The following is a 25,616-nucleotide window of genomic DNA, read 5'->3' on the forward strand; positions in this document are numbered from 1 at the left end:
TAGGCAAAGGCCTTCTCTTCAAAGTCTGGTTGGCTCAGGCCAAGTGGTGTTCTCTGTGCCACTAGCCTGCTACCCCTTCCTGGACAGCTCTAAAGAGGCACAGGCAATTAAGCCTTTTGAAGTCCTCAGAAGAGGACCGAGTAGTTGTGACCACAAACGTGACCTAGAGAGGGTCATGTGTGCTGGAAGGGGCCATCAAGTTTCTTTCTTGGCTCAAGCCCACCCCTAACCCAGGCGTTTGGTCTGTCCAGCTGCACAGCAAACTTCCTATCAAGGGGAGGCTGGCCCCCCGATTGTTACACTCTGTGATGATTGTGAAGTCAGAGCACTGCAAACCTTCTCACCCAAATGAAGGGTGAGACCTTTGCCTCAGTTTTTCTCTGCTTCCTGCCAGCTGGTTGTCCTGGAGGGTGGTGGCAACCCTGCGCCCCACCCACACCAGATGGCGACGGTATTCTGTAAAGTGGGGGGTGGAGAGGAGGCTGTACCGAAGAAGGAAGCCCTCAATGTTATCAATGTGATTGACCAACTGCCAAAGCCCTGTCCAAATCCTAAGTTTATTAACCGGTCCATGGCTACCAAAGGCCTCCTGCTCCCGTCAAGACGCAGCTTGGCCAGCTTCTCAGAGGAAGAAAACACCGATGTCATGTAAGACACGATTTGGGGTCCTCATTTCTAAGGCTGGAGAAGCTTTGCAGCCCACTGTGGTGGGTCCTTCAGGGAAGAACATATCAGGAGGTTCCCCATGCACCCGCCCTGAGCCCCACATCAGTTTTGAGAGGATGTGGGTTCCCCATTCTAGCTGACCTTCCTGGACTAGCCAGGGGGTGCTTCCTATTCTGCTTGCCACTCTCTGCTACCCCTGTCTTCTCTCCCTCATTTCTCTCACTTTAATGCCCCACCTGCCTTCCAGCTGAGGTTCACTGGTCTGCTAAGTCAGTCTGAATTTTCTCTGCTTCATACCACAAAACTCTCTGCTTCCTGGTGAGAAATATGACCCAGCATCAAGTTGGGGGATGCAGAGGTGGGAAACATGGTCCCTGCCTCCAAAAAAAATGTCACGCCTGGTGCCAGTGGTGTCAGAGGTGGGGGGCATCAGACAATAAAGGAGATACAGTACAGCCTGGTAAATGCCGTCACAGGGCAGCTTGAGAAACCAAGGGCTTGGGATAGCTTGGGATATGGTGCAAAAAAGGGAGACTTCTTAGAGGAAGATTTCCAGGGAAACGGTGTGCAGGGTGACTACTGAGGAAATAGTACAATCTCATTGAAGTGACCCGTGAGTGGGCCCTGGGCTTAATCTAATGTTCTGTTAGCACTGTCTTGAGCTACTATGTGGATGCTGGGAATTGAACTCTGTCTTCTACAAGAACAGCCAGTGCGTGCTCTTAACCACTGAGTCATCTCTCCAGCCCCAGACATGAAATCTTTTTTTGTTTGTTTGTTTGTTTGTTTTCGAGACAGGGTTTCTCTGTGTAGCCCTGGCTGTCCTGGAACTCACTCTGTAGACCAGGATGGTCTCAAACTCAGAAATCTGCTTGTCTCTGTCTCCCAAGTGCTGGGATTAAAGGTGTGTGCCACCACCGCCCATCGAAATCTTTTATAATTGCTTTTTTTTTTTTTTTTTTTTTTTTGCTGGGCAGTGGTGACACATGCCTTTAGTCCCAGCACTTGGGAGGCAGAGGCAAGCAGATTTCTGAGTTCGAGGCCAGCCTGGTCTACAGAGTGAGTTCCAGGACAGCCAGGGCTACACAGAGAAACCCTGTCTCAAAACAAACAAACGAACAAAAAAAAACCAAACAAACAAACAAAAATTTGTTTTAGGTATGTGAGTACACTGTCACTGTCTTCAGATACTCCAGAAGAGAACATCAGATCCTGTTCCAGATGGTTGTGAGCCACCATGTGGTTGCTGGGAATTGAACTCAGGACCTTTAGAAGAGCAGTCAGTGCTCTGAACTGCTGAGCCATTTCTCCAGATCCTGTAATTCATTTTTTTAAATTTATTTTTATTTCATATGCATTGGCCTTTTGTCTGCAGGCATATCTGTGTGATGGTGTTGGGTTCTTCAGAACTGGAGTTACAGGCAGGTGTGAGCTGCGATGTGGGTGCTGGGAATTGAACCCAGGTCTTCTGGAACAGAACTGATATTCTTAAGTGCTGAGCCAGCTCTTCAGCTCCAGTTTATAATTTCTTTTTAAAAAGGTTTCATACACCAGGCAGTGATGGTGCATGCCTTTAATCCCAGCACTTGGGAGGCAGAGGCAGGCAGATTTCTGAGTTCTGAGGCCAGCTGGTCTACAGAGTGAGTTCCAGGACAGCCAGGACTACACAGAGAAACCCTGTCTCGAAAAAAAAAAAACAAAAACAAAACAAAACCAAAAGCAAAACAACAAACAACAAAACAACAACAACAATAACAAAACCAACCAACCAAACAAAAAGTTTCATACTTAATTTTTACTGGGATCCACAGACTGTGTGCTGGTTAGAGAGAAATGTGTCCATTCTAGGTCACCATTAGCTATTGTGACCTGACTAAGATATCCATTGTTTGTAGGAAACTTCATGATTTACTTAAGGGGTGGAGGATAGGATGGGGGAGGGGCGAATCTCAGGCAAGGAGTCCTGAGTTCAAATCCAAGTTCTACATCTTAGATAAATGGCCTCAGCCAACTTCAGTGGCTAACACTCATCTAGCAGGGCTGCTGTGGAAATCAGGAAAGAGACATGTTCCACAAGCAGTCCAGAGTCCAGTGGATTTCTGTGCCTACTTTAGCGCTAGCTTTTTCAGTGGGGGAGTCTGTTTTGTTGTTCCGGTTGTTGTTGGTTGGTTGGTTTTTGAGACAAGGTTTCTCTGTGGAGCCCTGGACATCCTGGAACTTGCTCTGTAGACCAGGCTGGCCTCTAACTCAGAGATCTGCCTGCCTTTGCCTCCTGAGTGTTGGGGTATGTGCCACCACTGCCCAGCTCCAGTAGGGGACTCTGAAATGGAGATTCTTAGGACAGTCTGAATAAACGATGTCAGCATCCTGACACTTCAGTCTATACATACCGGACTTAAAGAACATCTGCTTTAAATGTCCAGTGTGGGCTGAGGGGTAAGTATTCTAGACTCATCCAGCTGTCTCAGGAGTTTGTGGGTTAGAGCTGAAAGAGAGCATATGGCCCATCAAGCAAATGGGAAGTTGTAAGCTGGAGTAGACTAAGGTAGAAAGGTAGAGTGGGACCTGTTTACATGCCAGGAAACCTTAGCTGGTAGAAATCAAAATGAAAATAATATCTAGACACAGGTTCAGAAGCCGCAGAGCACATCACAGGCAAGGATCCGTGGATGGGTCTGTGGTGTTTTAGTTATAGGTATGCATCAATCAAACTTGGTTTTAAGGATTCGAAAGCTATTTTTTGTTTTGATTGGTACACTTCATCACCAAGACAATGCAGGGTCGTATATTTCCTTTGTAACAGCAAAGGATGACAACAATACACATTTCCATGCAGGGACTGGAGAGATGGCTCAGACTTAAGTGCGGCTGATCTTCCAGAGGACCAGGGTTGGCTTCCCAGCATCCACATGATGTCAGAACTATCTGGAACTGCAGTTCCAGTGGATTCAATGTCCTCTGCTGACCTCCGTATGCATGTGGTATACACATACATACATGTAGGTAGAGTGCCAATGCACATCAATTAAAAAATCAACAAAAAATCATGAAACAGACAAAACAGCTGAAGCCTCTGCTGGTGTGTGTGAGTACAGACAAATCAAAGCATGACATGGAGCAAAAGCCAGGTTTTAGATAGGTATTGCTGGATGATATCTTTTATTCATATAGAGTCTAGAGACATGCAAAACACGCAAAGTAATAGGTCTTGCCTCAGGTTAACATATAAGCAGCAAGCCTAAGATGACACATAGTGAATAAAAAAAGAAAAAAACCCTTACTCTGCTGGTTTTGTCAGCTACAGGATATGTGTTGTGCCAAGGAAATGTTAGTGATCTCCCCCAAAACCAGACAGGAGCTAGGCTCAGGTTTTGTTGGGGGGGGGGGTAACTTGGAGACTAATGCTAGGTACCAGCCTGTTATTTTATCTTAGTTCAAACCTAGATCAGGTAGTCTGTATTTAAAATATTTGGCATCTCATATGTACTTTGAGAGGAGAGATGTCCAGGGGGTGTTCGTAAGGCCAATATATCTTAATTTCTGAACATGTAACATACTACTTTTGGTGTGTCTAAAATACCCCCTAGTTAAAACAAAACAAAACAAAACAAAATGTAGAAATGGGTGATGTTTTTTTTTTTAAGATTTATTTATTTATTTTATTATATGTAAGTACACTGTAGTTGTCCTCAGACACTCCAGAAGAGGGAGTCAGATCTCGTTACGGATGGTTGTGAGCCACCATGTGGTTCCTGGGATTTGAACTCCTGACCTTCAGAAGAGCAGTTGGGTGCCCTTACCCACTGAGCCATCTCACCAGCCCGGGTGATGTTTTAGTCACTGTTCTATTGCCATGAGGAGGCACCATGGCCAAGGCAGCGGACAGAAGGAGGAAGCACTTAATTGTGAGCTTGTTTACAGTGTCTGAAGGCCAGTCCGTTATCATCATGGCAGGAAGCAGGCTGGCCAGCAGGCAGGTGTGGTGCCGCTGGAGAAATATCTGAGCTCTTACATCTGATCCTACAGAGTGATGGAGTAGGGTTGTGGGAGGAGAGTGCTACCTTTTGAAACCTCAAACCCCACCCATAGTCACACATCTCCTCCAACAAAACCACACCTCCTTCAACAAGGCCACACCTCCTAATCCTTCCCAAACAGTTTCACTAACTGGGGACCAAGCCTTCAAACCTAGGAGCTTATGGGAGATTATCACTCAAAGCACCACACGGGAACAAGAGTTTTTGTTCGTTTTACTCTTTTTTTTTTTTTTTTTTTTTTTTTTTTTTTTAAGTCAAGGGTCTCATTATATAGCCCAGACTGGCTTGGGACATTTGATCCTCCTGCCTTAGCCTCTGGGGTGCTAGAATTATAAGTGTGCTTGTGCCACCATACCCAGTGGAACAAGAGAATTCCTCCCGTATTATCACATAGTACAGACTATTAATTTCACATGCCTCAATTTTTTTTGTTTTTGTTTTTGTTTTTTGTTTTTGTTTTTGTTTTTTTTCGAAACAGGGTTTCTCTGTATAGCCCTGGCTGTCCTGGAGCTCACTTTGTACACCAGGCTGGCCTCGAACTCAGAAATCCACCTGCTTCTGCCTCCCGAGTGCTGGGATTAAAGGTGTGCGCCACCACGCCCGGCTCACATGCCTCATAATTAATAGTGTTGGATGTCATTAAAATGTAAGTAAATAAAATTACATTAAACGTGAAATAATTGGAAAGAAGCATTAGCAAAGAAATTAGCTTAATTTATTGCCTTCTTAGGTACCTACAGACATTTCCCTTCAGTCTGGTCAGTTGGCTGGGAACTTGCACCCCATTTTGGTGGGAGGACTCAATTTTAGCAGTTTCAAAATCTGTGCTTCTCGGAACACTGAAGATCGTATTTTAAAAAATCAGCTCCCGTCCCTACTGGGGACCAGGGGTCAAGAATGTGCAGTCTTCGTGAGCACCGGGTGAATGTCAGGCTCTGCTGCTGCTGAGCTTGTCTCAGGCTATCTCACAGTTGGGGATACAGATAAGCTGATCCCCCAGAGCATGTGTTCCGGGTTCCTCAGGCTGGATGCGTTGGGGCAGCCCCACGTGACATCTGACATCCTCCATCTGACGTCCATATCCTTCCTGCCCCAGGATGCATATGCCAGTGGAAGATTCAGAGTACAGCTCGGATGACACGAGTATGTCCCCGATTCCGTCCACTCTGATGAACCCCATCAAAATGGCTGTGACCCAGCCCAATAGCAGCTTCTTTGCCGGCATCCTGGAGGGGGAGCTGAACAAACTCAGTTTGGCATCAGTGGTCAAGAACACAGAAAAGGATAATCTGGCCATCTGCCCCCGTTCATCTAAGTCCCAAATAGCCACCAGGGGCCTATTGGACCTTGACAACCCTGCCCTGGACACAGACACCTCCTCAACACGCTCTGAGTCTTCTGTGGTCCTGGATGTGCCAGAGGTTCCGTTCATTTGTGAACACACTGTTGGCGATTCCACAGCTGTGGTATGTTTTTCTCTGGGCAAAGGCTTATGGTGTAGACAACTGAACTAAGTAAGCTCTGTGGGAAGTTTTGTGGAGGAATAACCCGCGTGTTCTGACCTCTAGTTCGTGGTTTAGGAAGGGCAGCAGGAGGGTGTGCATCTTTGGAGCCTCAGTGCGAGATGAAATGGGCTTCATTGCTTCCCTGTTCAGTGCAGAAGAGAGTTGGAACACATTTGTCAGGAATTCAGAGAGAAAGGTTACTTCCAGCTGATGTTAGGCTGGAACTGGGAAGTGTAGAAGTGAAGAGCCTCAGTGTGTCCCAAAAAGGAATGTTTCTACAGGCCACCTTGGTAATACCTAGACTCCATCCCTAGAGGGTTTGAGGCAGGCCTGACAATATGCATTATGTACATAGTCCCAGATAATGGAAATGCTGTTGTTAACTACTGGAGGTGAGTCAGATTTCTAGTCTGTGTGATGACCTCTCTGGAGTTGGAAAAGATGCTTCCCACAGGTAGTTTTCAGCTCACTCCTCTGTCCCCGTGCTGCATGTGGGTACACTTCCCTCTAGACCTGAGCGAGCTACAGTAGGGAAAGGAATGGAGGGGCTATTGTGATGCCTCCCAACCACACCCCCACATATACCATGGGCTAGGCCAGACCTGAGGAAGCCTGGGTTCTCTTTTTGCTTAGATTTCCTGGACTTACGCTGCAGGCAAGCAGCAGGTCAGTTTCTACCAGGTGCTGCTGCAGGAGGCAACCAAACCAGCTGACAAGGACACGCCCAAGATCAAGACCCGCCCCTGGATCTTCAACAAGATCCTGGGTACCACTGTCAAGCTGATGGAGCTGAAGTCAAACACGAGTTACTGCCTTACCGTCCGGGCCGCCAACACAGCAGGGGTAGGGAAGTGGTGCAAGCCCTATAAGGTGAGTCCCAGAAGCAGAAAGGCACAGGTCTAGGAGGGAAGGCATAGAGATAGCGAGCTGAAGGTCAGAACCATTGGCCCAGATGGGTGAGAAAGTACAAGGGGTGGTGACCGGCAGGAATTCCCCAACGCCTCATGTCCTTGCTTGCTTGCTTTATGCCTGGGCCAACACACATTAGTTCTAGACTGCTGTTCCTTGAAAGGTTTATGGGTTAAGCTGTTGGGGGGGGGCATTAGAAATGCAAACTGGCTGGGCAGTGGTGGCGCATGCCTTTAATCCCAGCACTTGGGAGGCAGAGGCAGGCGGATTTCTGAGTTCGAGGACAGCCTGGTCTACAGAGTGAGTTCCAGGGCAGCCAGGGCTACACAGAAAAACCCCGTCTCAAAGGAAAAAAAAAAAAAAAGCAAACTGATCACTATATCATCACGCTCATTTCCCAAAGCCATGAGTTCTCATATTCCTTAATTCCAGTAATTGTGAGTGGACCAAGGATTGTGAAAGGAAAATGTCAGAGTCCACAGGGAACAGATTGTAGTTGTCAAAGGGTTAGGGTAGAGAGAACCCCACAGTAACTGGCATGAAGCTAAGATCTCACTTAGCAGCAAGAGAGATGAGAGATGGAGATGAGAGAGATGAGAAAGCCAAGGCTAGCCTGGGAAGGCATCCTGAACACGTTTGTTTTATTTCAGTTTGCAACCGTGTCTACTGACTTCAACAGCTTTCCTGAGACCAATCCCATCCAGGTCACCGTGCAACGCAAACAACCTCATCGGAGGACCGTGTCCATGACAATGGAGGAGATGCGAAGGCTGGAGGATCTGGAATACTTATATCCATATTAAGGGGGTGTGGGTTGAGGCTATCCCTTGCCCACTGTCTGCCTTGGCTCTGGGTCCTCAGGAACCAGAACCGTGAGATGTACTGTACTACCAAGTACCAAGTCAAAGAACCACTAGTTATCCACCAGCCTAGGGCCTGGGGCAGATGTATCGGAACCTCAACCCTGGGGCGGGGTCATGGATAGACAGGAGCCCCATTCACCTAGTGACATCTTGAGCTGGCCCAGGCTCAGTCACTGCCCAACAGCTGCTAGGCACCCTCCTTCTTCCCTGACCTGGGCTGGTTCCAGGTTCCCCATTAAAGAACTGAAGGCCCATACAGCACCCTGAAACTCTACTTCCTGTTGCCACAAGCCTCAGCTGGGCCAGAGCATAGGCCTTGTCAGAACGAGGAGTCCAGCAGATAGAATGAGAATAAGGCCGGCTGGGTGACAGGCTGACACTCAAGACTAGATTCCCAGCTTTAGGGGGATGTTCTGGCTGAACCCTAGCTTATGAGTCCTTCCCTTATGAAGTACAAGGTCATTGTCTCCTGGGGCTCAGGTAGCTAGCTCATCCTAACGTAAGGCGTTTTGGGCACGGGTACAGGATCACTGTGACACACGTGTGCCTCACACGAGTGCCTGGCATCAGGCAAATCTAACTGGTGGTTTCTGTGCCTCTCATGCAGCCCTATTCTGATGTGACAGGGGAGAGGAGGCCGAATACTCAGCTTAGTGACGCGCAAAATGTACAACCCCCTAATGGAGGTAGGAAGAAGCTTAAGGATCTATACTACCAGGCAGACGCAGAAATCTCTCCACAGACGACTGGAGGCCGTGAACAGACAATGCTGAGCCCCAGCTAACTTTACAGCACAGTACTTTTTGGCTTGTGCCAATGGGCACGTGGCAAGATGACCATAGACAGCACAGCCTTAATCTTTCCACTGGCCACTGGCCTCTCCCTTATTGCAATGCAGCAGAGGGCAGCTTCCTGATCAGCCTGGGCTCCTGCTATCCAGTGCAAGGAAGGGGCTTGATGGACCTTCTCAGAGTCCCTGACTGAGCGGGGTGTGTGTGTGTGTGTGTGTGTGTTCTAGAACAAGAAGCTGCAACATGAACACAAAAATATAAGTTATTTATTTGGACACACGCATAGCCTAGGGTCTGGGCCTTCACAGCTGACCCTTGGAAAAGGACATGGGAGCCAGATGCCTGGCTTCCCCACTGCCAGGAAGTGCCCATGGCTTAGCTCCACGCTGTAATGTCCTGACTGTCACACACTGGAGACCTGTCCTGGGCAGGCAGGTGGTCGTGTGCATTCCTTGGTCTCTGGCAGGGCAGGTGGGGGTTGAATCCGGGGAGGGGGGGTCAATAAGCTGTGGAGTCATCTTCTCCATCTGCGGGGGGAAAGGAGAGGCATGGGAGGGAACCACGCTGCCTACTGCCCTGTCAAAAGCCTGGCACCTGTAGCTCTGAAACTCAACTGTGTACCCACGACACACCTCAGCCAGAAACCCCTCTCCTTCCCTCAGTCCTGCCCTGTGACCCCGCTGTGCCTACTGCCAAGTATCAAGTTGCCGTCACAAGCACGGTGCTTTAGGTGTGACCCTCCTGTCTAGAAAGGTGCCGCTGTGCCTGCACACGGCCAGGGGGAACCAGGATCCGAACGCAGGTCCCACGACTGAAAAGCCTGGGACCTTAACAATGAACTACTGCATTGTGGAGACCTACAGGTTCTCCCAGAGTCTCCATAACCCCCTATCTCTACCTCCCATGGAGAATCTGGCTCTTGTGCCTCAAGAAGGTCCCTCTGAATTCCACACCATGCCAAAGAGCAGAGAAGGACTGGCCAGTGTGGGCCAGGAGAAGCGAACACTCCAGCTTCTACCACACCCCCACTCACATCCGGAGGCACTTGTCTTTCCCGCCGCTTGCTACTCTCTGGCCATCTGGACTCCAGTCAACAGCATATACCTATAGACAGGGTCAGACAGGGTCAGACAGTGAAAAGCAGAGGGCCAGGGCCAACCGCAGCCTCTATGCAGCAAGCCTTACCTCATCGGCATGGCCAGGCAGGTCCGTGGCCAGTTTCTGGGCCTTCACATCCCACACCTTCAGCGTGCTGTCACTGCTGCCGCTGACTAATAGTCGGCTGTCAGCTGACCAGGCAATCTGGTACACGGCCGCCACGTGGCCACGCAGGGAAGCTAGGTACCTGGGCCGGGGGGGAAAAAAGAGTATTAGATCTTCAACATGTCCTCTGCATCCACAACAGTGGCGCTCACCTTGGCTACCTGCTAGCATTGCCTGGGTCCCATGCTAGACGGTTTTGATCATTATCGGCCATTAGTATTTTGTGGAACTTCTCCAGCTGAGTGGGTTTGAGGCTCCCTCTTGCTAAGCCTCCAGAGCGGCATGACACCGCATGCCTGAAAGGCCAATGCACCACCTGCTTAGCCCATCTGCCCGGTGTCCTCCGACATAACAGGTGCAGCTGACAGGTGGTGTGGAGTTAACGGTGGGCCAGCCCCAGCCAGAGCTTTCAAGTTAATCGAGTCTAGCTGTGATGTCTGGTTAAGCCATTAAGACTCAGTTTCCTGGCTTTCTAAAGACAATCTGAATTACCACTTGAAAGAACTGCTGTGTGAAAATACATAGTGATAGATATTTCTTCTTTTCCCACACAGCATGCCTCTTCTCCACCTAATAATGGCTGGTGCACCACACCCCCTCCTTCAGGGCCTCTCAGACTTTAGCCGACTGCACAATCATCAGGCGACCTTATCAGAATCAGATTCTAATTCATTTTTTTTAACTGTTAAAAGATTATATATATATATATATACACACATTACACACACACACACACACACACACATTTATTTTTTTTTCGGGGCAGAGTTTCTCTGTGTAGCCCTGGCTGTCCTGGAACTCGTTCTGTAGACCAGGCTGGCCTCGAACTCATAGATCCACTGGCCTTTGCCTTCCCAGTGCAAGGATTAAAGGCGTGAGCCACGACTGCCCAGCCCAGAGATCTCTTTTTATTATTAAATTTCATGACTGCAGGTGCCTGTGAAGGCCAAAGACCTGGAGCCTGAATTACATGTGGCTGAGAACTGCCTGATGTGGATGCATTTCTAGCTACTGTTCACCTCTACGCCCCTGGCCCTGTCACTAGCCCTAAAGATGCCATTTTACTCCAAATTCAGTGCTGAGGTGAGGGGTCTCTGTGTCAGAAGTGTGGGCGAGGAAATCAGACCCAGCCAGTGCCACACAGAGCAAGCAGTGTCGAGTCCATGCCAAACCCCACTAATAAGGGACAGCCTCGCCCCGCCACTCACTTGCCCGTCCGGCCATCCCACAGCTTGATAGACTTGTCGAAGGAGGCACTGGCCACGATGCGCGAGTCAGGAGAGAAGAGCACCTGGTTGATGAGGGCCTGGTGTCCTGTCATCCGGGCGAGGGGCTTCTTGTCCTCTGCTGGGGACCACAGGAATAAGGTGAAGTCGTCTGAGCCAGAGACCAGCCTCTCTGGGCCTTGGCCCTGGGCAAGAAAGCACACCGCGTGGGACGTGGTCAGATACTGGCTATGTGACTGACCGAGATCAGAACTAGGGAAATGAGGCCTGGCAGGGACACAAGCTTACATGCAACTCCAGGCTAGCCAGTAAGGAGAGGGAACTCTATACCTAAGTGGAAGGAGTCCTAAGATACAAACCAAGGTACAGAACGGTGCTAGAAGGGGGTGGCTTTCCTAGGCAAGCTGTACCTTATGTATACAGTGTGCATGCTGACACTATGAACTATGAGATATTGGTAAAGCTGGATGCTTCCCAAGGGAACAATGCAGGACTCTGTGAAAGATCGATAATATCTTTCATAATATCTTTTGAACCTTAGACCATGTAAATGTGCTCCTTAGATGACAAAGGAAAGACGAGACAAAAGTAGTAAATAAGATACAAGTTAAATGATGCCCGGCGTGTTAAGATTGAAGATTATGGAGGACAGTGACTGTAATGGTTTGAATATGCTTGGCCCAGGGAGTGGCACTATTAGGAGGTGTGTCACTGTGGGCATGGGCTTAAGATTCTAGAAGCCTGTCTTCTGCTAGCAGGCTTCAGATGAAGATGTAGAATTCTCATCTCCTCCTGTACCATGTCTGCCTGGATGCTGCTATGATCCCACCTTGATGATAATGGACTGAACCTCTGAACCTGTAAGCCAGCCCCAGTTAAATGTTGCCCCTATACGACTTGCCTTGTCGTGGTGTCTGTTCACAGCAGTAAAACCCTAACTAAGACAACCAAGAACAACTTTTTGGAACAGAAACACTGAAAGGGGCTAGAAGGGAGAGAGGCCCAAGTGACTGGAGTTTCTGTGGTCGGATGAGAAGAGTCCAGAGCTGGGACTTCATGTTGGTGGCACATACTCACCCGCACAAGGTTGTAGCGGCTCGATGCCCTCTCCTTCAGCTCCTTCACTGTGCAGGAATGGGGAGAGAGAGAAAGAACCAGACTGGTTACACATCCACCCACTAGGCTCCTTCCCGTAGGCAGCCTGCTCCCCTCCTCCCTCTCACTCACAGGACCCCTGCAGGTCTTGGGCATTCACTGTGGCTTCAGCAGGCTCAAAGGCCCCTGTGCGCAGGGCATAGTCTGTGCTAAGTGCCATAGTGTTCACCCAGTGGCCATGACCTTGAAGAGTACGACACAGCACACCCTAGGGCAGGAGAAGACAGGTCACATATACACATACATACCTAGCATCAAGGGGAGAGATTATACCCTATACTCCACCATTGGACAGGTGACATAAGGCAAGAATCAGGAACCTAAGAATTCATCACGGCTGCATGGTCATCTCATCAAACTGCATCTGGAAGCTTGGGCCCCTCTTCAGGGAATAAAAGGGTTTACCTAGTCAAATGGATTTGAGTGTGGGAGTTGGCAAACAACGAAATAGGCTCTAAAAAACCCACCAGAATCCCCACAAGGCTGCATGGAGCTGCTTCCGCAGAAGGACCAGCTGGACTCTTGGTATAATTCTGGAAACACCAGACCCTCTGATAACAAGTTTGCAAGCAGCAAGGCACTGGCACCCGTGACCCAGCAGACTGGCTTCAGAATGCCCCTTACGTCATGGGCCCTCCAGACTTTGATGGTTCGGTCCTGGGAAGCAGAATATAGAAGCCCATCTCCTCCCCATCGGAGGCAGGTGACTGACTGCGTGTGTCCCGTGAGGATGCGTTCACAGCGGCCTGCGGTTGTATCCCAGACTCGTACACTGCCGTCTTTGGAGCTGCTGGCCACGTAGCGGCACTCGGGGTTCCTGGTGAAGTGGGAGATGTGACCTCAGGTCTGACCTGGCAGCACCTGTCTGCCCATATTGTATCTCATTCTGAACTCAACGAGGCTGGGGACAATCTCTTAACAGCTTTCTAACAGCAGAGCAAGGCTGTGCTCAGGTCATGTGATGAGCCCCGCCCCCCCCCCCCAGCAGCAAGGGGTGTGGCCATAGTAGGCCAAGCCGTTGCTGTCATGGGGATGTTTCCTTTACTCTGTACTGAGCAGGGGAGGGGCAGCGTTAATCCCAGCTCAGTGTCTCAGCTTCGTGTCACTTACATGTGAAGGGGCTCCCAGCTCAGGCCTGTGATCCATTTGCTGTGGCCAGTGAGGGTCCTGCCCACCTGCAGCCCCGTGCTTGGGTCCCACAGCAGAACCTGAAGGACAGAAGCTCATAAAGTAACGTTCTGCGACCTGTCCTGACAAGGGTCTCCCAGCTGACCCCCCAACACACCCTTCTAAAGACCCCAGAGCCTGTTCTCGGTCCATTTATCCTGACATTACCTACCTGGCCATTCTTGCAGCCTGAGGCCAGTTTCTTGCCATCTGGGGACCAGGATATGCTAAGGACCCAGTGCCGGTGTCCTAAGAAAGCAGGGGAGGGCGAGAAAGAAGCTCCGTTTCACCTTTATCTCGAGCCTGTGCCCAGCAGGGTATGGGGCACTACAAACCCTCCTTAACCAATGGTCAGAGGAACCGAATCAACGGAGAGGTGAGGGAGAACACAGCCAAAAGCTACAGCTGCAGCTTTCTGCAGATAACACTGCCACTCCCTAGTTAATTCCTCACTTGACAGAAGGTACATCAGCTCTCGGAAGAAAAGCAAGAATTACCCTCAGCTTCCAGATGCAAATATAAATATAAGGAGTATGCCATGTATAGGACTCCTCTACGCAGTCTTCAGACCTAGAACTTCTGAGAAATGTACTCAGGCCCTGCCCTAGATCTGCTGAAACAAAAGCTCTGGGGAGTCTAGGGTGTGGGGAGTGGTTAGGGACCACTTGATTTCAACAAGCTCTCCAGGATTCCGGATGTCTGGGAACCTTTGTGGCAGAGGCTTTTTTGAGACAGGGTTTCTCTGTGTAGCTCTGGCTGTCCTGGAACTCACTTTGTAGACCAGGCTGACCTTGAACTCAGAAATCCGCCAGCCTCTGCCTTCCAAGTGTTAGGATTAAAGGCGTGCGCCACCACCACCCAGCTGGCAGAGCCTTTTCAAGCTGTCCCTACAACCAGTAGTTTAGCTCCTCCCTATACCCCACACTCAGTCCAGTATCTGCTTCGTTCTAAGTGGCTGACTGGCCTCAAGGAGCAGGCAGCTGTGAACAGGGTGCTAATGGGTTGGAGTCTTCTGAGGCCCTACCAGGAGCTACTGAGCTAACCACTTGGCACGCACTAAGCCCCCGTAAGTGGTTAAAGGCACACCGACCTTTGCATGTGAAGTGCGGTGTCTCAGTGCTGAGATCCCAGAAGCGCACAGTGGTGTCTCCGGAACCACTGGCCAGGTACCTGGGGAAGAGAGGCCGCTTGACTGCTGCAGTGGTGGGGCCCACCCTGAGACACTGCGCATGGGTATTCCTGCTGCCTAGCCAACCATCTTCTGGGAACAGACTCTCCATTCCCTGAGGAGAAATAGGACACTAATGCCATCTAGGAAAAGACCCTAGGAGGCCACTTCTCTCTTCTTCCTTCCCAACAGGAACAGCTCACTCACTCCATTCATCCATCCACTTTGTATGTGTTTTTAATGCTTTTAAATCTTTATTCTACATGAACAGGCATCCTGCCTACACATGTATCTGTACACAATGTGCACATTGGATCCCCTGAGATTTGAGTTACAGACAGTTGTGAGCTCTTACGGGGTGCTGGGAATTGAACTCAGGCCCTCTAGGAGAGCAACCAGTGCTCTTAACCCCTGAGCCATCTCTCCAGCCCACCCCGCACCTTTCTTTTTTTTTTTTTTTTAAAAGACAGGGTTTCTCTGGTTAGCCCTGGCTGACCTAGAACTTGTTCTGTAGAAAAGGCTGGCTTAGAATTCACAAAGACCTGCCCGCCTAGTCTCTACCTCCTTGGAAATTTCTAGAAAAAGCTTTTGAAGCTTTTCATATTCTTCTGTTGTTGGAGGTAGAGTCTCTCTATGTAGCCCTTGCTGTTCTGGAACTATTTAGATCAGTCTGGCCTTGAACTCACAGAGATCCGCCTGCCTCTGCTTCCTGAGTGCTGAGATTAAAGGTGTGGACTACCACCACCTGGCTCAACTGTTCTTATTCTTAGAGTCCTACAAGAAAGGATTCATAGGGAAGTAACAGATGCAGAAACCTGACTTCGGAAAGGAGTAGTTCAAACCAAGATAGGCTCTTCTGAGCCAGGTACTATTCTTAGCCTTTGGGGACCAAACCCCAATAAGAAAGTCTGTTACTTGCAACGTGAGTCCAGACCCCAAGTCTATGACAGGCAGGCAGCCTAAGACCCTGTGAATAATAACTCAGGATGGTCCTCTCCACCTGTCAGAGGACACACCTCCACATCCCAAAGATTCTGCCCATGTCCTTACTTTCCTGTGGGGCTGAAGGCCACAGAAATGACAGCTTCGCTGTGACCCTCCAATGAGCTGGTGCACCGCGTCACAGCCCGGACCCTGAAGACAGCTTGGGGCTGGTAGATGATATCGACGATTTTCTCTGTCTCCACAGACTGGGACTCCAGCGTCTTCCCCAGGGAGGACACAATCTCAGCATCGTGGACGTAGAACGCCAGGGGCAGGGGCTCCTCCTGAAGGCAAGAACAGAGTAAAGAGGAACTCTGCTCGGAGGGATGAATGCCTGCCCTCAGCGGGAGTCGGCTCAATCCCAACTACTGCATACCACCATGCGACAAATTTAATCCCGCTGGGCATCTCTGTAAAATGGGGATGCTTATGTTGGGCTGTGACAAGAAGTCACGGAAACACTGCATCCGACGCGTTCAAAACACAGCCTGTCTGTAGGTGAGTCGGCGCGGAGAACATTTTTCCTGGGGCCGATCCACGCCACCGACACTGTCGGTGAGCAGCTGGGTCCCCGGAACACCGTGGCTTCGTTTTGGGGTGCTCACCTGGGCCAGCAGCGCGTTGCACACCAGCTGCAGCTTGTCCGGCGTGATGTCCACTGGCACGTCGAACGGGGAGCCCAGCAGCTGACCGCCCTCATCCTGGAACTGTACGAGCAGCCGCTGCACGTCGCCTGCCGCCGCCTCTTCCTGCAGAATCAAGCCGCGAGACTGTCAGTCCCCCTCCCCTCCCCTCGGGCCTCGGTACCCCACGCGGAGACCCGGCATCCCCGCCCCGTGCGCGTACACCTACCACCACCGCCGCCGCCATCCTGCGTCCCCACGTGGAGGAGAACCGAGGCGGAAAGACGGAGCGTTAAATCCATGTCGCGCCGGGCAACCTCCGGCTACAGCGCCCTCTCGTGTTCGGAGGAGTCAAGCCGCTCTCGGAGGCCGGGATTGCCAATGGTGGCCTCCCTTCGCGCCTTCTTTTCACAGTAGCGATTCTGGCCAATTTTAGTCTCCAAAACTCAGAGAAATTAATTGATTTGCCCGCCTAGCTCACAGAGGCAGGAGATGGTGGAGGATGACACTTCCAGGGTCCAGGCAGCAGGGGTGAAAATACAAACCAGAAAACTATTGGGTTGAGGCAGAAACTTTTATAGGTGGGCTTGTGGGATTTAGTTTGTGTATGTGTGTGTGTGTGTGTGTGTGTGTGTGTGTGTGTGTGTGTGTGTGTGTGTGCGCGCGCGCGCGCGCATGTATGCATGTATGTATTGAGATAGGCTGAGGGTGTGTAGCCTAAGTAGACCTTGAACTCCATGATCCTCTTGTCTGTGCCTCCCAGGATGGGATGCTGGGAATATCGGATGGGCCGCGGTGCCCAGCTGTTTTGGGATTTTTTTTTTCTGAGCTCTTTCAAGGTGTGGCCCTCTCCTGTATCTGCTTTTGCATAGGCAATTTATTCTGTCTGGAACTTTTGTGGACAGATTTGAGTCTCTGCTCTCCTCTTGTACAAGTTCAAAGAATATAGAGCCTATAAGGAACTATTAAATAGGTTGTGGTAGAACATGCCTTTAATCCAGGCTCTTGCGAGACAAAGACAGGCAGATAGATCTCTGAACTTAAAGCCAGCCTGGTCTACAGAGTAAGTTCCAGGACATTGAAGGTCTCCAAAAGAACTCCCTGTCTCAGACAAACAAACAAACAAACAAACAAACGAGACTAATAAAAGTTGAAGAAGGCCAGAGGGACCCGTGTGCTCTTTGGAGGCTTTTCCTCATCTGAGAACAACGACTCCATTTGCTAGGGACGCTGCCTTCTGGCCTTCTTCACATTGTTTATCTCTCGGCTTAAATATACTCATTCCTACATGCATACATTCATTCATCCGACAAAGCGAATTGAGCCTCTATTCTTTGCCAGATAGTGTTCTCAGAACTTTGCATAGATTAGTTCAATTACTTAGGGAAGCCTTTCCCAGGACCCTGTCTTTCTTTTTTTTCTCTTCTTTTTTTTCTTTTTTCCTTTTGGTTTTTCGGGGACCCTGTCTGTCTTGTCCTGTGTTTTCCAAGTTTTCCGGCATTTTCAGTCATTTCCTCATTATCAGTCATGTCCCCCGGTATATAGGGGACACAGAAGAAACGCTTGTGGACTGAATTATGAAATCAGGAATTGAATGTAGGATCCCTTGATCCAAACGCCACAGAACCAAAGCTTCTTTGCTTGCAGTGGGATCCTTTGTCAATACCTCATTGCTTGGACCACAAATGAGGTTCCAGGCTTGGGATCCATCCCATGAAAGCAGAGCATCTGTCTATCCACCCACCCACTTACCCATCACTATCCAGAAGCTGTGTGTTAGGATGGACGTGGCGCACAGCTCTGGTTCCAGCTATAGAGGTGGCCAAGGCAGGAGAATTGCTTAAGTCTAGGAGTTTGAAGCCAGTCTGAAGGCAGCTTCGAAAACAAAGGCGAGAGAATCAAGAAACAAACAAGCTCACGTGTTAGGACTAGGCCTTTCATTGAACAGGGCAGTGGGACCTGTCCAAGGTCACATAGCTGTGAATCCATATTCTAAACTCACAGTCATACTTGCAGAGGCTATTGTGGGTGTCCCTGTGTGTGGCTTTTCTTCAGTATCTTTCAGGTGTGTTTTGAAATATACTGGAAGTATGGGGAGAATAAAAGGGAGGGGAGCAGAGCATAAGAATGAAGATCCATCTATCTATCCCCCCACTCATTCATTCATTCATTCACTCATTCATTCATTCAAAACACCAGGGCACTGTCTGCCAGGCTTTGTACCTGGGATGGTGATAGAAGCTCCCCAAGAGCAATCTTGACCTCCTGGAGCAGACACCGAAGGACAGGAGAGTTCTGACTCTCCATGAGGAAGGCCTTTTAAAGTTGACTGAGGAGAAATAAGCAATGCCAGCTCCCAGAGACACCCATCCACCACGGTGATGGCCACTTCTGTAGAGGGAGCCTCTTCTTGTCTTGGGAGAGATCTGGATCCAAGGAAGGTGGGCTACGGTCCTTGAGCTCAGGGGATTCCAGGTATGACTTAGTCCTTACCCTAGGAGGATGGAATCTAATCCAGAGGAAGAGAGCCGACATCCAAGGGAGTCACAGCCAGATGGGGGACTGGGTGTGTTCATCAACGCAGACAGGGAGGGATGGAACACAAGCATGCTCAAACGGCAACCTGCTCACACACACCCGCTCAGACACGAGTCAGCAAGTCCTGCTGGGCTGTGAACAAGTATGAAGAGAAGCAAGAAGGGATCTTCCTCTGCTCTGCTCTCCCCCTCCCTCCAGAGAGTCCTTTCTGGAAGTCTCCAGAGGGACCTGGGCAGCTGCTGTGTGTCCAAGTCTATCAGCCCCTCAGCTGTCACTCTACTCCCAAAATAGCAGTAGTAGTGGTGATGGGGGGAGGGTTGTTTATCTGGGGACGGAGGTGGGGAAGGGGCATTATAACTTGCCTAGGCAGGGCAAGTCTCCAAGGGATATTCCTGTCTCTTCTGGATCTTTCTCCCACACTTTGAGGTATGAGTCTAAAGTCTTCCAGGACTGCCCCTGAGCGAGGTGTTCGAGGGCCAGAGGCGAGTCACCCCCTTCACGTGGGCATGGATGTCCAGTCCAGGCAGGGGGAGGGCCCTGTATCAATGACAGCTTCCAGGAGCACCTGCCCCTGTGGCCAAATATAGTCTGGAGTCACTGGCTGGGGTGATAAAGTCTGCAGGGTGGGGGCTGGGAGCAGCAGATCAAGCTGTCTGAGGTGGACCGCAGAGCTCAGAGCAGTGCCTAGGAGGAGGCATCGTGCAGAAAGACTGTGAGTAGGCTGGGAGCCTGGGTAAGGAGAAGATGGGAGGACTTTCAGGCCTTCAGGCCTGCTTTGGTTGAAAGAGACAGATAGGGAAGCTTAGGGACTCTGACAACCCTTTCAGTGGGAGTCAAGCCCCAAACAAACACCAATGTCCTTTGGAAGGAGTGGTCAGTGGATTTAGGGGGGCTGGAGTGGATACCTTGCCAGCAGAATTACTATCCTACACTGCGAAGAGGGAAACCTGGGGCCCTAGCTATCAGGCTAAAAGCCTTGTCCTGGGTGTCCAGCAAAAGGCTGACCACACAGGGCTGTTGGTGTCCCCGCAGATGGCAGAGGCTGAAGCGGCACAGCTGAAGGAGGAGGGGAACCGGCATTTTCAGCTCCAGGATTACAAGGCGGCCACCAAGAGCTACAGCCAGGCCCTGAAGCTGACCAAGGACAAGGCTCTGCTAGCTACACTCTACCGGAATCGGGCAGCCTGCGGCCTGAAAATGGTCTGGGACAGGACAGCGTGGGTGGGATGAGGGAGGTTAAGGCTGGAGGCAAGGCTGTGATGGCCTGACGGAAGTGAGCCATCATCATCCTCACTATGCCCTCTAGACCCCTTGAGTTGGCAAATGTGCCTCCTGTTACCCCGGCCACTGCTCTAGAGAAGCAGGAATTCACCAGTCACAGTTGGCCCAACACAGGTGCTTTTCATATGTTGGGCCACTCCTCTGAAGAGAGCCCTGCGACAGCCTATGCTCTCATTCTCATATCTCAGTCAAGAAACCCAAGGTTCAGAAAGCGGGAGTAGCTTGACCAAACTTTCCCGGGTCGCAGAGGAGCTGGCATTTAAAGCTAGGGTTGCCTGGCACTACAGCCTGTGCTTTTCTGTACCAGGCACAGGGTGCATCCCAAGCCCCTGATAACCTGCAGCACCCCCCCCCCCACCCTCCCCCCCCCCACCCCCGCCTCCCAGGTTAGCTCCTCCCCTCACTTAGGGAATGCTGATTCCACTGGGCCCTCCCTAATCTCCAATCTCTCGTTCCTGTTTCTCAGGAGAGCTACGCCCAGGCAGCCTCGGATGCTTCCAGAGGTGAGCTCTACACTTTACCCTCACTCAGCATGGCTGAGCAGTAGCTTGGATCTGGCTTTCATTGTTATTACGTGCTATGATAGTCTGTAGGTTCTGAAGGCTAAGAAACCACTAGAGAAAGAAATGAGGTATCTGGCAGTATGTAGCTCAGGGAAGGTGGCTCTCAGGTGGAATAAGGAAGGTTTAATTTCACTTTAGGGGCTTCAGAGCCAGACCTAGGATAAGGAGACAAAAAACGACAGGGAGGAGTTTGGGCAGGAATAGGGAAAGGGTGTTTATTTGTTTGTTTGTTTTTGGGTGTCTTGGAACTAGCTCTGTAGACCAGGCTAGTCTTGAACTCACAGAGGTTCAGCCTCTGCCTCCCGAGTGCTGGGATTAAAAGTTTCCATAGCCATCCAGCTGTGACAGATTTATTGATGGAGTTGCCTGGCTGTCTCAGGAAGAGGGGAGCACCCTATTTCTGGGAATATACAATCCTCAGTAAGATGGAACCCTGATAAAAATGGTTGGGGAAGCACTGGGAATCAGATAGAAGTTGGGGAGTACTGCTGGGGGGGATGCAGGGGGAGAGGACTTTTAGTCTTGTCTTTTTGCCAACCTTGAGACTCTATGGGTCTTTCTCCCAATCAAAAAAAAAAAAAAAAAAAAAAAAAAAAGGTATGTGCCAGCTAGTTCAAATAAGGAAGACATCCTTATCCTTCCTGGGCAGTAGTATAGGGAGATCAGTCTTGTAGCCCAGCCTCCCTGAGGATCTGCCTGTCCCCCTCTGTAGCCATTGACATCAACTCTGCTGACATCAAAGCATTGTATCGGCGATGCCAGGCACTGGAGCATCTTGGCAAGTTGGACCAGGCATTCAAGGATGTGCAGCGCTGTGCTACCCTGGAGCCAAGGAACCAGAACTTCCAGGAGACACTGCGGAGGCTCAACACCAGCATCCAAGAGCAGGTAAGCTGGGCCCTTCCAGAGAATGTTGGCAGCTTCCATCCCGTTCTTAGGGGGAGATGGGCTAGGGAGGTTGAGATGGGAGGACAGAATGAGCCCCGTTCTCTTCAGTTTCAATAGAGATAGCGCAGAGCATGGGCAGGCTCCATGAAACAGCTAGGCGAGTACGGCTGCCTGTGAGTGATGGAGAGCGCCGTGGTGCTGAGTGAGAGCACAATCTACTCATGGCTACAGTTCTTCTACATTTCAGATGGAAGCTTTGAACATGAATTATGATCACCTAGTGAGTCTCCGTTATTAGAACTCTAGGGGGATTAAAGTAGCCAGGAATCCTGGGGAATCAGGAAGACCAATGGGGACTAGAGGGTCAGAGTCTGTGGGAACATGATATCGTTTCCGGGTAGATGGATAAAGGCATGAAGAGTCCAAGCCAGCGAGAAGGAGCCCTGAATCCTCCCCTGGCTCAACTATTGACTTCTCTCTGGTTGACCCCTTAGACATGTCGGCTTTCTCCTGTACAAAAGAGCAGGAGAGCAGTAGCTCACTCAGCCCTCTGCTCCAAGGCATCCTGTGTGGCTGGACCATGTTACTCAGACTCAGTGTGTGTGTGTGTGTGTGTGTGTGTGTGTGTGTAATGAAAAGGAGGGAGAGATGAGAAAAGGGGTGGGTGAAGGAGGGGCCTGCCCACCCAAACAGATGAGCCCAGACCAGCAGGAGGGAGGAGCAAAAGCTCTCAGCTGTAGGAGGCATGGAGGGAGCAGGAGGATGGTCACTTAGACCACCTTATGAAAGATTCAGAGTGGCCCAGGGTGTGAGGGTCTAGATCCCCAAACAGAATGGTTTCCACTCATCTGGTGAAATGTCTGAAATCTACTTCTGGTGTGTTCGTTTATTTAATTATTTATTATATATACATGTACACTGTAGTTATCTTCAGACACCCCAGAAAAAGGCATCGGATCTCATCACAGATGGTTGTGAGCCACCATGTGGTTACTGGAACTTGAACTCATGACCTCTGGAAGAGCAGTCAGTGCTCTTAACCACTGAGCCATCCCTCCAGCCCTTACTTCTAGTTTATTAGCCTGGAGATAGATTTCTAACTTAATCTCCAATTCAATGTCTAATAGTTGATTGTTTATGAGATTCTTGTTTGGGATCAGAGTCTCTCTATGTAGCTCTGGCTGTCCTAGAGCTCGCTGTGTAGACTAGGCTGGCCTTGAACTCATAGGGATCTGCCTGCTTCTGCCTCCTGAGTGCTGGGATTAAAGGCATGGGACATTATCTCTGCTCCTTGGTACACCTTTCTATCTGTGGCATCTAGAACAGTGCCTGGCATAAAGTGGTCATTCAGTTAATGTTAAAATTATTATTAGCATCATCATCATCATCATCATCATCACTAATCGTTATTATGAAGGGGTATGGAGGCAGAGGATGTGGAGGCTGGTTTTCACTTCCCAACCCTGAGAGTTTTGCAATCAGCTTAGGTCTCAGGGCTTGCTCTGCAAAAGCCTTTGCCAGCTGAGCTATCTCACACGCACACCCTCCCCCCATTTGTTCAAAAATGAACGGATGCGCTAGGGTTTAGATTAGATCTTTTTTCTGAATTGAATATATGAAGAATAGGTGTGCACCAGCTGCCTGCTTCACTTAGGGCTCTCTCTCTTCAGCTCCGTGTGCAGTTTTCTACAGACTCCAGGGTACAGACGATGTTTGAAATTCTTCTGAACGAAAACAGCGAGGCTGATAAGCGAGAGAAGGTGAGTGATGCGTCATTCCTGCCAGCAGAGGGCGCTCTCTCCACGCGGCTCCCATGAAAGGATTCCTTGGCCTGGGATGGTAAAAGGGCCATAACCACGGCTATGGAGAAACCTTGGCTCCACTCCGGGTTAATCTCATTAGAAAACGGCACTACAACAACCACATATGGTCCCAGTTACCTATTTTGTACATACACTACACACATGGAGTGAAAACATCCAGGCAGAGTGGAGCCTGTGGCCTAAGTCGGGTTGATCATGAATTCAAGGCCAGCCTAGACTACACAGTAAGACCAAGATAAACCAAAGCAAAATGTGAAATAGGAAATGTGTTCCCTGGTTCTACTGAACAAACTTTAAGTGTGTTGTAGCCACAGGTAAAAGCAAGTCGGGCAGCACAGCCACAGAACACACTCACCTTGCAGAATCCCATCGGAGAGCCCTACTCTAGACTCCCTTCTGTTCTTTGGCATTTTAATTTTCTACAATTCCCTAAAAGGAGAAGAGAGTCTTTTAGAGAGACTTCAAACCTCCCAGAGAGCAAAAGGCATTAAGTCAGAGTCAGGCATATGCTTTTAACTACAACATGTAGAATGTGGAGGTCAGAGGATCAGGCATTCAAGGCTAGCCTCTGCTACCTGAGGCCTCTGAGGCCTCTAGGCTACCGGAAGTGGTCAGTGAGATAGCCAGAGGGTAAAGGTGCCTCTTGCCATGTCTGACAACCTGAGTTTGATTCCCGTAGTGGAAGAAGAAAACCAAGTTCTGCAGGGTATCTTTAACCTATAGTTCCCTGATAATAAATAAATTATAAAGCATAGAACTTAAAAAGAAAAAAGAAAGAAAGGAAGGAAGGAAGGAAGGAAGGAAGGAAGGAAGGAAGGAAGGAAGGAAGAAAACTGGCATTAACCATAGGAAGGGTCAAGACTGGGGTGAAGTCATTGTGGCAAATTAAACAGCAGAGTCGGATGACATTGTTGTTTAAAATCAGATATTTTGTTTATTGAAATTTTGGCCTTGATTCTGATTAAAAAGTATTTCATTAAACATCACACATCTGGATATTGGGCTATTTGTTGTCTCAAGTTTTACACCTATGAGGGATATCTAACTTGCCTCACTGTAATTTTGATCCCAAGAAACACTGGCACATTCAAATAATGCTTTGTTTCATTTAGGAATACTGCCAAGAGGTCATGCTGACACATTAAAAATTTTTTTGAAATATTTACTGGTAACAGTCATTGTAACCAAACGGTTTGATCTGTCTCATGTTTTTCTCCAGTCTTCCAGTGAACATCGAAATATTTTTCATTTATTTCTGTCAGAGCTTGGATGCCGATGCCCAAAGAGGGGCAGTGTATTCATTCTGTGACCAATGAATTCACACGATACAAAAATATACTTTACAGCTTCTCCGAGGACCGAATGAGTTGTCATGGATAAAGCAGCGTTGTTTGGAACAGCACAATGCCCTAAGCTTATAGCAATGTTCAGGTCACATTTGCCTGAAGTCTCAGCCACTTACCTACTGTCTTAGTGAGGGTTTCCATTGCTGTGAAGAGACACCATGCCCAAGGCAGCTCTTATAAAGGAAAACATTTAATTAGTGTTGGCTTACAGGTTCATAGGTTTAGTTCATTATCATCATGGCAGGAGACATGGCAGCATGCAGACAGAGATGGTGCCAGAGAAGGAGCTGAGAGTTCTACATCTTGATCCACAGGCAGCAGAAGGGAGATGTGTCCTACAGGCAGTCAAGAGGAGACCAGGCTACCAGGAGGGGAGAATAGACCAATCTTCTGAAGATACAGTCTGTCTACTAGCCCCTGCAATGGGTTCATGGTCAAAGCCTCCCTCTGGCTTCCTGTCAACCTCCATTGCTTCTCTCTCAGGCTGCCAACAACCTCATTGTCCTGGGCCGTGAAGAAGCGGGTGCTGAGAGGATCTTCCAGAGCAATGGAGTGGCTCTGCTGCTGCAGCTTATGAACACCCAGCGGCCTGAGCTGCTGCTAGCGGCTGTGCGGACGCTGTCTGGCATGTGCAGTGGCCACAGAGCTAGGGTGAGGGCCTGGGGCTTGGGATAGGTGGTGAGGATGGCAGCTTGTCCAAGGACGCAGAGGGTGGCACGTGTTCGGGACTGTGGTTGGCACAAATAGAACTTGAGACACAGCCTCAAGGGTCTCTTGCCTCCCAGCCTGGCTCATGTGAATCACGGCTCAAGACTGCTCT

General features: G+C 49.7%; 3 protein-coding genes across 10 annotated transcripts in view; 2 read left to right on the forward strand and 1 right to left on the reverse strand.

Moving 5' to 3' along the window:
• Positions 1-392: 392 nt before the first annotated feature.
• Positions 393-8,985, forward strand: Fndc8 (fibronectin type III domain containing 8). Its single transcript, NM_030224.1, has 4 exons — positions 393-648; positions 5,800-6,169; positions 6,842-7,078; positions 7,768-8,985. Exons 1-4 carry the CDS (start codon positions 443-445, stop codon positions 7,918-7,920), a joined length of 966 nt encoding a protein of 321 aa, NP_084500.1. The 5' UTR covers positions 393-442; the 3' UTR covers positions 7,921-8,985.
• A 30-nt stretch (positions 8,986-9,015) lies between these two features.
• Nle1 (notchless homolog 1) lies at positions 9,016-16,694 on the reverse strand. Of its 8 annotated transcripts, none has more exons than XR_003949391.1 (13): positions 16,587-16,694; positions 16,340-16,483; positions 15,801-16,018; positions 14,673-14,752; positions 13,755-13,831; positions 13,526-13,623; positions 13,040-13,232; positions 12,488-12,623; positions 12,338-12,379; positions 11,243-11,445; positions 9,957-10,116; positions 9,805-9,875; positions 9,016-9,298 (listed from the first exon to the last, which is right to left on the reverse strand). XR_003949391.1 is itself a non-coding variant. In NM_145431.2 (13 exons), exons 1-13 carry the CDS (start codon positions 16,602-16,604, stop codon positions 9,286-9,288), a joined length of 1,458 nt encoding a protein of 485 aa, NP_663406.2. In that variant the 5' UTR covers positions 16,605-16,643; the 3' UTR covers positions 9,016-9,285. The 8 variants fall into 8 exon arrangements, 3 of the variants coding, with proteins under 3 accessions (NP_663406.2, XP_030101702.1, XP_006533039.1); XR_388409.3 differs by having other exon boundaries at positions 11,243-11,378; positions 12,338-12,384; XR_879591.2 differs by having other exon boundaries at positions 11,243-11,381; positions 12,338-12,384.
• A 2,806-nt stretch (positions 16,695-19,500) lies between these two features.
• Unc45b (unc-45 myosin chaperone B) overlaps positions 19,501-25,616 on the forward strand; it is a 32,154-nt gene continuing 26,038 nt past the window's right edge. Inside the window, exons 1-6 of the mRNA NM_178680.4 lie at positions 19,501-19,607; positions 19,928-20,095; positions 20,643-20,679; positions 21,452-21,627; positions 23,298-23,387; positions 25,280-25,447. Of these exons, the coding sequence (NP_848795.3) occupies positions 19,928-20,095; positions 20,643-20,679; positions 21,452-21,627; positions 23,298-23,387; positions 25,280-25,447 (639 nt within the window). The 5' untranslated portion in view covers positions 19,501-19,607. The remainder of the gene's footprint in view (positions 19,608-19,927; positions 20,096-20,642; positions 20,680-21,451; positions 21,628-23,297; positions 23,388-25,279; positions 25,448-25,616) is intronic.

This window comes from Mus musculus, chromosome 11, assembly GCF_000001635.26.
Source record: "Mus musculus strain C57BL/6J chromosome 11, GRCm38.p6 C57BL/6J".
NCBI lineage: Eukaryota > Metazoa > Chordata > Mammalia > Rodentia > Muridae > Mus > Mus musculus.

Excerpts from the sequence above, each read along its gene's own strand:
- Fndc8 (NM_030224.1), top strand. The coding sequence starts at position 443 with ATGGCGACGGTATTCTGTAAAGTGGGGGGTGGAGAGGAGGCTGTACCG. Across the intron at positions 649-5,799 it reads GAAGAAAACACCGATGTCAT|GATGCATATGCCAGTGGAAG; the intron begins GTAAGACACGAT and ends TTCCTGCCCCAG. Across the intron at positions 7,079-7,767 it reads AGTGGTGCAAGCCCTATAAG|TTTGCAACCGTGTCTACTGA; the intron begins GTGAGTCCCAGA and ends GTTTTATTTCAG.
- Nle1 (NM_145431.2), bottom strand. Across the intron at positions 13,832-14,672 it reads ACCGCACTTCACATGCAAAG|GACACCGGCACTGGGTCCTT; the intron begins GTCGGTGTGCCT and ends CTGCTTTCTTAG. Across the intron at positions 13,233-13,525 it reads AGCTGGGAGCCCCTTCACAT|GAACCCCGAGTGCCGCTACG; the intron begins GTAAGTGACACG and ends CCACTTCACCAG.